This window comes from Hyla sarda, chromosome 6 (assembly GCF_029499605.1).
Source record: "Hyla sarda isolate aHylSar1 chromosome 6, aHylSar1.hap1, whole genome shotgun sequence".
Classification (NCBI taxonomy): domain Eukaryota; kingdom Metazoa; phylum Chordata; class Amphibia; order Anura; family Hylidae; genus Hyla; species Hyla sarda.
The window spans coordinates 51,224,686-51,238,798 of NC_079194.1; the positions used below are offsets into that span (position 1 = coordinate 51,224,686).

At 50.8% G+C, this 14,113-nt stretch overlaps 1 protein-coding gene across 2 annotated transcripts in view; it reads right to left on the reverse strand.

The window, feature by feature from the left end:
* The window catches only part of UCHL5 (ubiquitin C-terminal hydrolase L5), a 53,560-nt gene that overhangs the window by 28,230 nt on the left and 11,217 nt on the right, over positions 1–14,113 (reverse strand). For both annotated transcript variants that reach the window (XM_056523687.1, XM_056523686.1), the window contains exon 2: positions 2,405–2,468. In XM_056523687.1, coding sequence (XP_056379662.1) covers positions 2,405–2,468 — 64 coding nt within the window. The remainder of the gene's footprint in view (positions 1–2,404; positions 2,469–14,113) is intronic.

Consider the following 14,113-nt stretch of genomic DNA (forward strand, 5'->3'; position numbering starts at 1 on the left):
AGGTTCACACTGAGCACATGTGACAGACGTGACAGAGTCTGGAGACGCCGTGGAGAACGTTCTGTTGCCTGCAACATCCTCCAGCGTGACCGGTTTGGCGGTGGGTCAGTAATGATGTGGGGTGGCATTTCTTTGCGGGGCCACACAGCCCCCCATGTGCTTGCCAGAGGTAGCCTGACTGCCATTAGGTACCGAGATGAGATCCTCAGACCCCTTGTGAGACCATATGCTGGTGCGGTTGGCCTTGGGTTCCTCCTAATACAAGACAATGCTAGACCTCATGTGGCTGGAGTGTGTCAGCAGTTCCTGCAAGAGGAAGACATTGATGCTATGGACTGGCCCGCCCGTTCCCCAGACCTGAATCCGATTGAGCACATCTAGGAATCATGTCTCGCTCCATCCACCAACACCACATTGCACCACAGACTGTCCAGGAGTTGGCGGATGCTTTAGTCCAGGTCTGGGAGGACATCCCTCAGGAGACCATCCGCCACCTCATCAGGAGCATGCCCAGGCATTGTAGGGGGGTCATACGGGCACGTGGAGGCCACACACACACTACGGAGCCTCATTGTGACTTGTTTTAAGGACATTACATAAAGTTGGATCAGCCTGTAGTGTGGTTTTCCACTTTGATTTTGAGTGTGACTCCATATCCAGACCTCCATGGGTTGATAAATTTGATTTCCATTGATCATTTTTGTGTGATTTTGTTGTCAGCGCATTCAACTATGTAAAGACGAAAGTATTTCATACGATTAGTTCATTCATTCAGATCTAGGATGCGTTATCTCAGTGTTCCCTTTATTTTTTTGAGCAGTGTACATTACTATCTATATTTACACTTTAAAATATCTGTACGCTGCAGCATAAACAATATGATCCACTGATAAGCAACCCTATTCAGCAATCCCTCCTGCACATTTTAAAGTAAGCTCTATACATTGTAGTTAATAGCATTCTCCAGGCATCTGAAAGCAATCTCTTTATCATAGCAGATACTGATAACTTTATGTAAGTCAATTAGGGGGAAGGATCTGTAAAGTAAATGTATTTTTCTCCAGTAGAAATACGCTTTAGCACTTAAAGGGGTACTCCGCCCCTAGACATCTTATTCCTTATCCAAAGGACCCCCCACGATCTCTGCTGCTGCACAGCAGTCATCCGATGAACGGAGCAAACGTGGTCGTGACATCACCAGCCTCCGGTGCCGCAGCCGGCGTTCTACAGTGTTTTCCCAAAAATAAACCCTACCCCGAAAGTAAGCCCTAGCAGTATTTTCAGGGTGGGCTGCAACACCGAAAATAAGACCTAGGCCAGGGGTAATCAACTGGTGGACCGTGGCCACATGTAATGCCCGCAGACACAACCCCCCAACCCCCGCCCGCCCTCCTTTGGCTGGTCCCATATCTCAGTGTTTTCCAACCAGGGTGCCTGCAGCTGTGGCCAAACTACAACTCCCAGCATGCCCGGACAGCCTTTGGCTGTCCGGGCATGCTGGGAGTTGTAGTTTGGCCACAGCTGGAGGCACCCTGGTTGGAAAACACTGCCATATCTATCTATCCTACAATACTGTACGGAAGCTGAAGCGGGACCTCCTTCTGTTGCTTAGCAGGCGGGGGCATCCTCCACACTGCTACAGCCCCCATCTTCCCACAGCCCCCCATCCTCCACACTCCTGCAGCCCCCATAAATAAAATAAGCCCTACCCTGAAAATAAGCCCTAGTGCGTTTTTTTGGGACTAAAATTAATATAAGACCCAGGCTTATTTTCGGAGAAACACTGTAAACGAATGCTGGGTGCTGAAGGGAGATCACCGGGAGTCCCAGTGGCAGGACCTCCACGATCAAACATCCTACCCCCTATCCTTTGGATAGGGAATAAGCTGTCTAGGGGCAGAGAACCCCTTCAAAGTGAATCTTTATAGTGAATCTGTCAGCTCTATATCATGCTCAGAGCTGCAGACATGGACAGCTGATACCGGTCTCAGCTGATGGCTGTTTGCAAAGTTATACATTTATGTTTTTCTTCTAAGCTCAAGTGGAAGAGGACGTGGTGAGCTGCAACATGCATGCTTCCCATCTTCCCCACCCTTCCCTGCTTGGATTCAAGCAGCGAGCTCTGTACATCAATCATGTAGGGAGGGGAGGGAAAAGGCAGGCATGCTGCAGCTCAGCATGGCCTCTATGTCCCTTGAGCTTAGAAGAAATACATGATTTTATAAATTTGCAAACAGCCATCAGCAAAGAGACAGGTATCATTTGCTTTATCTCCCCATCTGTAGTTCTGAGCATATTATATAGTGATGAAAGATTACCTTTAAAGTATGCACTTATGAGCCTGCACAACTTTATTATGTATTAGTCTTCTGAACAAAATAAAAGCTAATAAAACTGAGCTTACTGAAGATCTTCAAAGTGATCTTGATCTAAACTCCAAATTTCTTCTACTTGAACTCCTTGACAGCCTGCAAAAGAAAGAAACAATTTTATCTAGTTTCTGACATCCTAAAAACAGAATATATATTATACACACAGTATATATTGTCAAGCATCCCATGAATGAGTCAGATTCTCTATTGCAAATGAATAAGGAAATCAGCAATTTAGAGTCCACTGCCCAAAACTGCTGACAAATCCGATCACCCACATGACGGATCTAGCGGATTCCCGTGTCACAGGACAAGCTAGAGCAGTCATTCAAGAGCAGAAGAGGGTTTGGGAGATTTTGCTGATAAAATCTTCTACTACAGTGATCCCTCAAGTTACATTATCAATTGGTTCCAGGACGACTATTGTATGTTGAAACCATTGTATGTTGAGACCATAACTCTATGGAAACCTGGTAATTGGTTCTGAAGCCTCAAAATATCATCCAAAAATAAGAAAAAAGTGAGAATTAAAGAAAAATAAGTAGATAACTAATATAGATAAAGCAAATCCTTACACATAAAAGTAAAAAAGATCTCCTGGGAGCTGTAACTCTTTTTATTATAAAAATGAAAAACAAATCTGATACAAAACATAAAACAAAAACAAGCTTAACCAGCTATAACAAACATAACATAAATAAAATTACAAAAACAAAATCTGCCTAACCGGCCAGCCCAAATTTACTAAAATATACTTTTACTTTTTTCACATACCAAAAAACGAAATATCACACTCAAACACGCATTCCAAAAAGAACATAAAAATAGCCCAACTTGGCTTATAAAAATATATAAAACATAAAATAAGCACGACTTGGCTATAAAACAAAAGAAAAGGAACATAAAGGTAGCACAACTTGGCTGTAACTCAAAAATGACCCTTACCCAGGGGGAAAAAAAATAAAAAAATAAAAAATTTCAGCACAACTTGCTAATAAATAACACTCTGCCTCACAGCCAGAGATCCACCGGTGAAAGAAGGGCAGGGAAAAGCAGCGCGGAGACGCGGCCGGAGAGAGGGCCCAAAGAGCCCAGCCCCACGCACCGCCCCCGCACGGCCGCAAGGCCCGCGAAGCACGCCCAGCACGGCAAGGAGCCGAGGACGGCCAGAGAGGATCCGCGCGCGGCCCAGAAACCGGCGAGAGCCGGACCCAAAAAGAGCAAGCCACAACCGAAGAAAAGGACAACACCGCCGAAAAGCGAGACCGCGAAGCCGGAGGCGAGGAGAACAGAGACACCGGAGGGGAGCAGCCCCCCCAAGGAGGAAAAAATAAAATATAAAATTTTATACACAAACATGTATACATGCATATACGCAAGCATACACATACACATACATATGCATACATATATATATATATATATATACACATATATATATATATATATATATATATATATATATATACACATACACATGCATATACACATAAACGCACACATATACATACACATAAACACATATGACACGACTTAACTACTGGCCCGACTGCACTATACACTATATAATATAAAACAATATAAATACAAAACCCAATATATACAAAACACAATATATACAAAACTTACTGAAAATACACAAAAATATACTACAGAAAACAACGGAAAACACCTACACTAAAACTGTCCCCTCACCCACACCACCCCTCCTGTACATGGGTCAGAGTCCATACCGTCCATACCGTCCATACAGTTCTCAAAGTCCAGTCCTTAACTGACCCATGTCAGGACCCCAAAACACCACAAAACCACCACCCACAAATACACCCTCCCCACCTAACACTCCTCCCAACCAACTTATATACAAACTTATACATTCTGAACCACCACCCCCTTTAGGCCCAAGTTTGGTTGCCTGTAAGCCCTTCATACCATGTAAATTGAAAACAAAACAAAAAGCTAATGTGCACATGCATCAGCCCACCACCAGGGAGAAGGATGGCAGACCTGATACATAAATCATTTTATACTCTTTCCCTAACTCCCCCTACAATTCTCCCTAATTCTATCCCTACAATAAATCTGACCCTGCCCTCACCCTATCTCTACCCCTATAACACTGCCCCTAACCAAAAATAAAAGGTACTCTACCCAAAAGGTTTAGTACCTAGGGCACGTGAAATGAGAAACCTCTCCACAGGAGAGATGCCCTACTGGTACCAAGACTGCCATACTCCAGAGACCTGATCTTCCCGAGGTCACCGGTGATGTTCCTACAGACCTCCACCTCGGAGAGGATTTTCTGTTGGGTCGACACTAAGCACCGTGCGTTCCACGTGTAGTACCTAACCACTAAACTGACTAAGAATAAAGTGCCCCGATCTCGGCCACCCAGGTTCCTGAATGCCCCATAAGCCCACTCCGGATAGGCAAGGCCGGCAAGTTGACTCCAGCCGATGGAAGCGCCCACCCTGTTGTAGACCCCTATGTTAAAGGGACAATGAAGCAGGAAATGGTCCATGCTTTCCAGCGTGTCCCCGCACTCTTCTCGGGGACATCCCCGGTCATCAGAGTTCCTGTACTTCAGGTTGTCCTTTACACATAGCTTCCCCTGAAAGCAGCGCCAGGCCAAGTCCCAAAACTTCTGGGGGATCCTTTTCATGTTTAAAAGATACAACCCCTCCCTCAGATCCCGACCTGGGCAGTCCCTGAGCGCCAGAGGCTTCTGGAAGTGGGTCAACAGAACCCGTTTGTCAAGGAACTGCCTCGACTGGGTCCTGATCTCCCACACTCTCAGACCCCACCGACGTATCGCCTTCAGAGTCGGGGTAGCGTAAGCCGGAAGATATCCATGGGGCGTACGGAGGTCCTTCACTTGCCCTCCTGTCTCCCATTCCTGGAAGAAAGGCCGAAACCACTCCTTGCAGGAGAGTACCCACGGAGGAGCCCTCTCTTTCCAGAGGTTAGCAATGTTGGCTTTCAAGAAGGTGTTCGTTAAGAACACCACGGGGTTTACCATAGATAAACCCCCTAGTCTCCTCGTGCGGTACGTAACCTCCCTCTTGACTAGGTTCAACCTGTTCCCCCATAACAGTTGGAAAAACAGGCTGTAGACCCTAGTGTAGTAAGCCTCTGGTAAGATACATACACTGCCCAGATAGATAAACAAGGGGAGCAGGTACGATTTGATCAGGTGTACCCTTTCCCTGAGGGTCACAGACCAACCCTTCCACTGGTTCACCCTCTGAGTGGCATCCTGGAGCTTACCGTCCCAGTTTTTGGTGGGATAATCATACTGGCCGAATGTGATGCCCAGAATTTTTGCTGACTCTTGGAGCCCTGGAAGGGTGTCAGGGAGATCAAACGTGGGATCTCCCCCTCCCAGCCAGAGACTTTCACACTTATCCCGGTTGATCTTGGACCCGGATGCCTCCGAGTAGCGGTCCACCTCTGACATCACCACATCGACCTCCTCCCGTGAGGAGACGAAAATAGTGACATCATCAGCGTACGCCACTACTCTCTGGGCGACATCCGGCTCCGCCAGAGTCATCCCGACTCCCGCCAACGGCCCACAATCTACCCTCCGGACGAAGGGATCGATTGCGAACACGTATAACAGCGGGCTCAAAGGACAACCCTGACGGACTCCGGACCCCACCTCAAAAGAGCGGCCAGACCAACCGTTCACCAGCGGGAAACTCTCTGCCCCTGCATATAAGGTGACAAGCCAATTCACAAAAGTACTCGGTAAGCCATATCTCAGGAGGACGGACCAGAGGTACTCGTGGTTCACCCGATCAAATGCTTTGGCCTGATCCAAGGACAGCATGTACCCCTTCCAGAGACCCGCACTACTCCGCTCCACTGCCTCCCTGACACTGAGGACAGCACTTAAGGTGCTTCGGCCCGGAACAGAGCAGTGCTGAGCTCCCGAAAGGAGCCGGGGTGCAAATTTCACCAACCGATTAAACAGTATCTTGGCCAGAAGCTTCCTGTCCGTATTGAGAAGAGCTATGGGCCTCCAATTCTCAATCCGGCTAGGATCTTTACCCTTTGACAGAAGAATCAGGGCTGACCTCCTCATTGACTTTGGTAGAGTGCCCGAGGAGAGACACTCATTGAATACCTCAGTCAAGAGGGGAGCTAAAGTATCCTTAAAGGTCCTGTACCACTCGGATGTTAAGCCATCCGGACCTGGCGACTTCTTGGGGGCGAGCCCCTCGATCGCCAGTCTCACTTCCTCTTCCCTGATTTCTTCTGCCAAAACATCAAGAGAGGTGTCTACCCCTGGCTCAGGAATAGTTTCAGCCAGGAAAGCCGACATCCCGTCTCGATCTAGATCCTTCCTTCCCAAGAGGTGCGAGTAGAAGGATCTGACGACCTCCAGGATCCCTGATCTGGACCGATTCAGAGATCCCGTACTATCAATCAGTCCTGAGACCACTTTACTACTCACTGACATCTTACAGTTCTTGTAAGGGTCGGGCGAGCGGTACCTCCCGTAATCCCTCTCAAAAACCAAAGATGCGTGCCTATCGTACTGACACCCCATCAGCAAGGATTTCACTCTGGAGATATCCTCTCGGCTACCTCCAGTCGAGACAAGGAGCTCGAGTTTCCTCCTCAGACCCCGATACAGGCGGTACCTATTCAGGGACCTGAGGCTCGAGAGCTGGCGGAAGAACCCCGCAACCCGCTTCTTGAATATCTCCCACCACTCTGACTTACTACTACAAAAGTCCAGTAAAGGTACCTGACTCTGAAGAAAGTCCTCAAAGGACTGTCTTATCTCCGCTTCCTCTAGGAGGGACGAATTCAGCTTCCAATAACCTTTACCCATCCGGGGGGTCTCTGAAACATTCAAGGAAAACAAAATCATACAGTGATCGGAGAATTCCACCTCAACCACGGACACTGTGGAAGAGACGGCTTCCTCCTTTAAATAAAACCTGTCTATCCTAGACCTGCAGCTACCTCGATGATAGGTGAAACCCACGTGGCCTGAGGGGCTCCGGATGTGGGCGTCCTCTAGGCGAGCTTCCCTAACTATATTATTGAGGGCCACGCTATCGTAAGCCAGCGGACCATTGGAACCTCTCCTATCTTGGGACCTCGTGACATTATTGAAGTCCCCTCCAAAAATCACTTGCCGCCTAGTAAAAAGGAAGGGCTTAATCCTCATAAAGAGATCTTTGCGGCCCCACTTGGTTTGTGGGGCGTAGATGTTAATGAGCCGGAGCTCTTGCCCCTTCATGAGGACATCTAAGATCAGGCACCTCCCCATTTCTAACTCAATAACCCGTCGGCATTCAACCGGAGCGGTAAAAAGGACCGCCACCCCACTATACGGCTCAGCCGCAAGAGACCAGTGGGAGGGACCGCACCTCCACTCTCTTCTGGCTTTTACCAGGGAGGCTGAATCTGACAACCTGGTCTCTTGCAGATACAAAATGTCGGCTTCAACACGGCCGAGAAAATCAAAGGCTGCGAATCTAGCCGTATCAGACTTTATGCTGGCACAGTTAATGGATGCCAGCGTCAATGGGGTGAGTGCCGCCATCATGGGTGATTAAGTTAGATGGCCTCACCTTTATTTCTTCTTCCCCTTCTTCTTCGTGCCCTCATCCCCAGAAGAAGAAGAAAGGGCAGGACCGCTTTTACCCCTTTTTTTGGACTCACTCTGGTCCATATGGTCCCCGTCTCCGTCCGACCCCGGTCTAGCCCTGCCCTCTGAGGAAGGTGCCTCAACAGGACAGGGCCCAGTTCCCCCCAGAGGCTCTCTCTCCCTAGGCACCTCGCCCTCACCTTCCCCCTCCAAGGAGGGGGAGGAGATGTTATCAAGGACGAGGTACCGGTTTGACAGGTCAACCAGAGGGGGGGCAGTCAGGCTTCTGCTTTGGACCCGGCCCGCAGTACGAGGGAGAGAGGGCTTGGACCTCTTCTTTCTCCCTTTCCTTTTGCCCTTGTCTTTCTTTTTGGCCTTCTCTACACTCTCCTCATCCACACTTTCATAGTGGGAGGAATCGGAAGAGTCGGCCATATTGCCTTCCTCTTCGCCCAGTCTCCTGACCTCCTCATCCAGCACGTCCTCCTCCAGGGCTTCAGTCATTTCAGGGCCAGCTTCAGGAGCAGGGGCCGGAGCTACCCCCGTCACTTGGGCACTCTCCTGCTCCCTACTCCTCCTCCGATTTTCCTCCCGCCTTAGTTTGGCGGGGCCCTTCTTCCTCACTAGCCCTGGTGCGCCCCCATCCCTGCTCGTACCCTCTCCAGCCGAGGCAACTTCACAGCTCTCCCCAGCCGGAGCGGCCGCCGCACGGGCGAAGGCGCTAGGACAACGGCTGAAAGGGTGCCCGAGGACACCACACAGATGGCAGCGGATCTGCCTACAGGATGCGGCCAGATGACCCACCCCACCACACAAAGCACAGACCTGTACAGTACAAGCTGCGCTAAAATGGGTGGGGCTACCGCACCTGTGACAGACCTTAGGCTGCCCCTGGTAGAAGACCTGGATCCTGTCACGTCCAAGGAAGGCGGCTGACGGAATGTGGGCAACCGTACTCCCTGAACGCCTGAGTTTGACGGAAAACGTCCAGGCCCCGGACCAGATCCCGTGCTCATCAATGTTTTTCTTGGGCATGTCCGTCACATCCCCATACCGACCGAGCCAGGTCATGATGTCGTAACAAGAAAGTGACTCGTTACGGGTCAAAACGGTCACCTTCTTGACCGAGTTCTGACGGGAAATTGCCTTTACGGCAAAATCCCGCCAGCCGGGCTCGTTCTTCGCCACCTCGTAGTTTGACCAGAAGAGTTCGAGACCCTCTGGCCGAACGAAACTGACGTCAAACTCGGACGTACCGTAGGGGTGGATCAGGGCAAAGATGTCACTCGCCCTGAATTCCATCTGGAGGAGGAGCTCAACCACTTTAGCGCGAGGTGGGCACGCATCCTCACCCCTCCAAATCAGACGGACCACATTCCTGCGGTTATTGTCCTGCCCGGTTGTCGGGAGGGACCAGACCACCTCCCCATTCTGCTCTCGGAAAGCCCCCAAACCGTGCCTCTCTATCCAGAAAGGCAGGTCGACCTCACCCCTTCCCTCTACCTGGATCGACCTGTCTCCCCTACGCAGAGCCTCCAGGAGGCGCTGTTGCAAGTAACCCCCGGGGACGGACGGAGACGGGGACCCCCCTGGACCCCCGGCAGCGACATTAGCATAGCTCCTAGGAGCAGTCACTGCCGGGGGGGCAGCCGGGCCAGACCCAGACCCAGACCCAGAACCACCATTCACACCACCACTCACACCACCACTCACATCATCCTTTTTCCCATTCATACCACTACTCCCACCAACATTCACTCCACTGACACTCCTCTCATCCACAACACTACTACACTCAGCATTCTCACTCATACCCTGCCTAACTGATTCTGGGCTGGCTGGGATTTGTAGTACCACTGGCTTAATTTCCGGCTTGGCTGCTGCTGCTGCTGATGATGGCTCCTCCTTCTGAATGATCAATGGTGCCTCCTGAGTCTGGGGCTGCCCCACCGAGCGCACCCCAGCTCCTCCCACGGCGCCATTGCCGGACACTGATCCCGACACCGGGACACTCCCCCCCCTCACAGGGGAGTGCCCTGCAGTGCCCGCAGAACACACTGTACTCGGGGGACCGCCCCCCGAGCACACAGACACAACGCTCTCTGGCGCCCGGACACTCCCCCCCCTCACAGGGGAGTGCCCCGCGGCGCCAGTAGTGCCCACAGTACTCGGGGAACCGCCCCCCGAGCACACGGCAGCGTAACTTGCCCCTGGCACTTGGACACGCCCCCTGCCACCCTGGGGCGGTCCTGCAGTGTCAGAGCTGCCCGGCATGTGCCCATCCTGCCCTTCCCTACCGACAGGATGGGTGGGCTTCACAACTATTGCGCCCTTAGCCTTTCCTGACGCCTTACTGTACTCCCCGTGCTGGCCCCGCTCCACCACAGGAACGGGGTCTGGCAGTTTGGGGGAGCCCGCAGCCTGAACCAGCTTTGCAGCTGGCCCAGACTGCTGGAAGGGGACAAATACATATTGTACCGTCTCCTTTGTCTTCCTTTTCTTGGACCTCTGCTTGACCACCACATCTTCACACTCCTCGTCCCCAAAGGTGAAATTCTGGAGGTGGGCTGGGGACTCCTGCATCACAATTGCCCTCAGCAGACCCCCAGCCTCACCCTCCACGTCATCCTCCTCACTCTCGCTTGGCGGAAGTGCCACCTGTCCAGCCTCAATGTAGCTGTCCTGGGTCTGGGTGTCACCTGGAGTAGCTACAACTCCCACACTTTCCTCCATCTTCTCCTCTTCACCACCATCCTCACTATCTTCGCCGCCACTACTCTCCCCATCATCCACCTCCACCTTACCTGGGGATTTCGTGGCGGCAAACCGATTGCTGTTGATCAGCTTCTCCTTGAAGAGACCGCTCCCCTCCAGTATCTCCGCTCTCCTCGCCTCCAGCCTCACAATCTCGCCTTTCAGCGATGTTATCCTCTTCTTCAGTTCTGGCTTGCTCTTTCTGGATCCGGTACTCATCAGACTCTGGGTCGCACGCAGATCCTCTCTGGCCATCCTCAGCTCCTTGCTGCGCTGCTCGTACTCCGCAAACCTTGCGGCCATGCGGGAGCAGTACGTGGAACTGGACTCGCCGGGCCCACTCTCCGACCACATCTCCACACTGCTTTTCCTTGCCTTTCTTCCACCAGTGGATCTCTGGCTGGCATCTGTAGCCTGGGTAGCAGAGCCTGCATTGCTGCAGACTCTGCCCGATCTTCTCCCGGCCGGAACAATGGCTGTCGAAGTTTTCACTCCACTTCCCGCCAGCCTGGAACGGGGAGTGGAGCCACGAGGCTCCATTGCAGGAGCTTCTTCCCCAGGAATCTGCCACAAACCTGGGGAAGGCTTGTTGGAAATCTCTGCTTGGCTCTGCTCTGCTGGAAGTCTCAGGAGACACACCCGCACACACCCTGCTGGGAGCTGTAATCACTGTCTGTGTCAGTGTTTCCCAAGAAGGGAGCCTCCAGCTGTTGCAAAACTACAACTCCCAGCATGCCCGGACATCCTTTGGCTGTCCGGGCATGCTGGGAGTTGTAGTTCTACAACAGCTGGAGGCACCCTGGTTGGAAAACGCTGGTCTATGTAGAGGACAGGAGCTTCTTCAGGGTCCTGTACAGTACACAGTGTCCTAAAAAAAAAAAATGGAGCCGCCCTCACCTGGTGTCCAAAGGAGCAGCTAACCCTGGTACAGGTAAAGAGTATAGAACATGTAATACCTCCCTGTACTGTAGGGGGTGCTACCAGACACCAGTCAGTGCATGCACTTCAGTAATACAGGGGTTTTATCAGTAAATGCCCATTCTGATTGGTCGGTTCTTCCAGCCATTGACACGTTTCACACATACGGACTGTCTGTACATTGTATGTTGAGTCTGGTTTCAAGTTACAATGGTCCAGAAAAGACCATTGTATGTTGAAACTATTGTATGTTGAGGCCATTGTAAGTTGAGGGACCACTGTATATACAATTTTTCTTACATACACTGACAGCAGTGAGCACTACCAGTGAACATTAAAATTCTTCACAAGTATCTCCTTTGCTTACGAGATTGAACACTACTAGCCACACAGTAGACTAAGAGTTTTTCAAGACTAGCTAACGCGGGAAAAAAACTAAACCAGAGAAGGTTTTCTCATGAACACACATGGCCAACTTGATCTCAGGAACACCCCATCAACCAAACAGTCCCATGTCTACGTAATGCGGAATGTCACATTACGTAGAACTGGAATTCCGCTGCTCAGTTAGTAGCAAAGCTTCCAAAAAGGAACTGGATTCCTGGGGAAGATTGAGTCCCGCGACTGCGATTATGTCCTTCGTTAATTGCAGTGGACATAAGTGCTGTTTCTGGATCATTTTAAAAGGCACAGATCCAATGAGGAACAAGGCCTAATTCCGAAACCTTAAGGATGCGTTCCCACAGGGTGTATACGCAGCGTATTTGACGCTGCACAAAATTTATGGCAGCAGCGGGAAATACGCTGCGTATTCCTTGCTCACTATACACACAGGGCTTTCCGGTGGCAGCCCTATGTGTGTAGTGAGTTTTGGAGGCGGGGCCGCGCGTCACAGTCACGCCGGCACACGGCCCCGCCTCCAAAACTCACTTCACACATAGGGCTGCCGCCGGAAAGCCCTGTGTGTATAGTGAACAAGGGATACGCAGCGTATTTCCCACTGCTGCCATAAATTTTGCGCAGCGTCAAATACGCTGCGTATACACCCTGTGGGAACGCACCCTTAAGGTTTCGGAATTAGGCCTTGTTCCTCATTGGATCTGGATTCCCATAAATTTTGCGCAGCGTCAAATACGCTGCGTATACGCCCTGTGGGAAGGCACCCTAAGTGTACGTTCCCACCTGGCGTATTTGCTGCGTATTTGCTGCTGCGTATTTTATTTTCCCATTGAAGTCAATAGGTAGGAAAATACGCAGCAGCAAATACGCAGAAAAATACGCCAAGTGGGAATGCACCCTAAAGGAGTATTCTGGCCAAAGACATCTTATCCCCTACCCAAAGGATAGGAGATAAGGTGTCTAATCTCCACGCAGAACCAGCATTCTATGCGGGGCTGCTACTCATGTCTGGGAAACCTCTGTGTTTCTGAAACTGGAGACGTGATGTCACGCCACGCCCCCCTCCATTCATGTCTATGGGAGGGGCAGTGATGGGGGCGTGGCGTCACGTCTCGAGTCTCGGAAACAGAGGTTTCCGAGACTGGAGCAGCAGCCCCGCATATAATGCTGGGGACCCCCGTGATCTTGCACACGGCACCCCATTTGTGATTAGTCCCCGGAGCGTGTTCGCTCCGGGTCTGATTAGCGGCGACAACAGGGCCGACGGCGTGTGGCGTCACGCCTGTGCAACATCACGCTACGCCCCTCAATGCAAGCCTACGGGAGGGGGCGTGACAGCTATCACGACCCCTCCCATAGACCGCCGGCCCCGTGATCGACAGTAATCAGACTCCCCCCGATCAGGCATCTTATCCCATATCCTTTGGATAGGGGAAAAGATGTGTAAGCACCGGAGAACCCCTTTAAGGCCAGTCCAAATATTTTACTAGAGTGCATAACCATCACCCAAAAAAAAAATAGGCTCTTCCCACAGTCTTAGGTATAGATCCACAGATTTCAACTACCAATTCTCAATCCATGTAGGTAACCATAACCAAATATAATCATTCATGTAGATGCACAATAACCCATATACATATAGTAAACAATGCCCAACGTGTTTCTGTTAGGATTCTTTCACACTACAAAATTACTGTTTTACTATTGCTTTGAAGATCCGTAGGAAGTTCTGTCTGTAAATCAGCTGTAAAACGGCAGTTACAAAATCCTATACGGCCGTTAGAAAATCCCATTGTAGCCTAAGGGATTTTTCTGATAGCCGTTTTAACCCGTTATAGCCCGTTATTAATAACGGACGTTATTTTGTGACGGAAGATAGTAAAGGGAGAAATAGTGCATGCAAAAAATGCTGTCTCTGCAGCTATTGCCTCCAAATACAGGAAGTGAGGGCAGGAGCTTGTCCTCGGCGCACAGAGCCCCGCTTGTCCTCGGCGCACAGAGCCCCGCTTGTCCTCGGCGCACAGAGCCCCGCTTGTCCTCGGCGCACAGAGCCCCGCTTGTC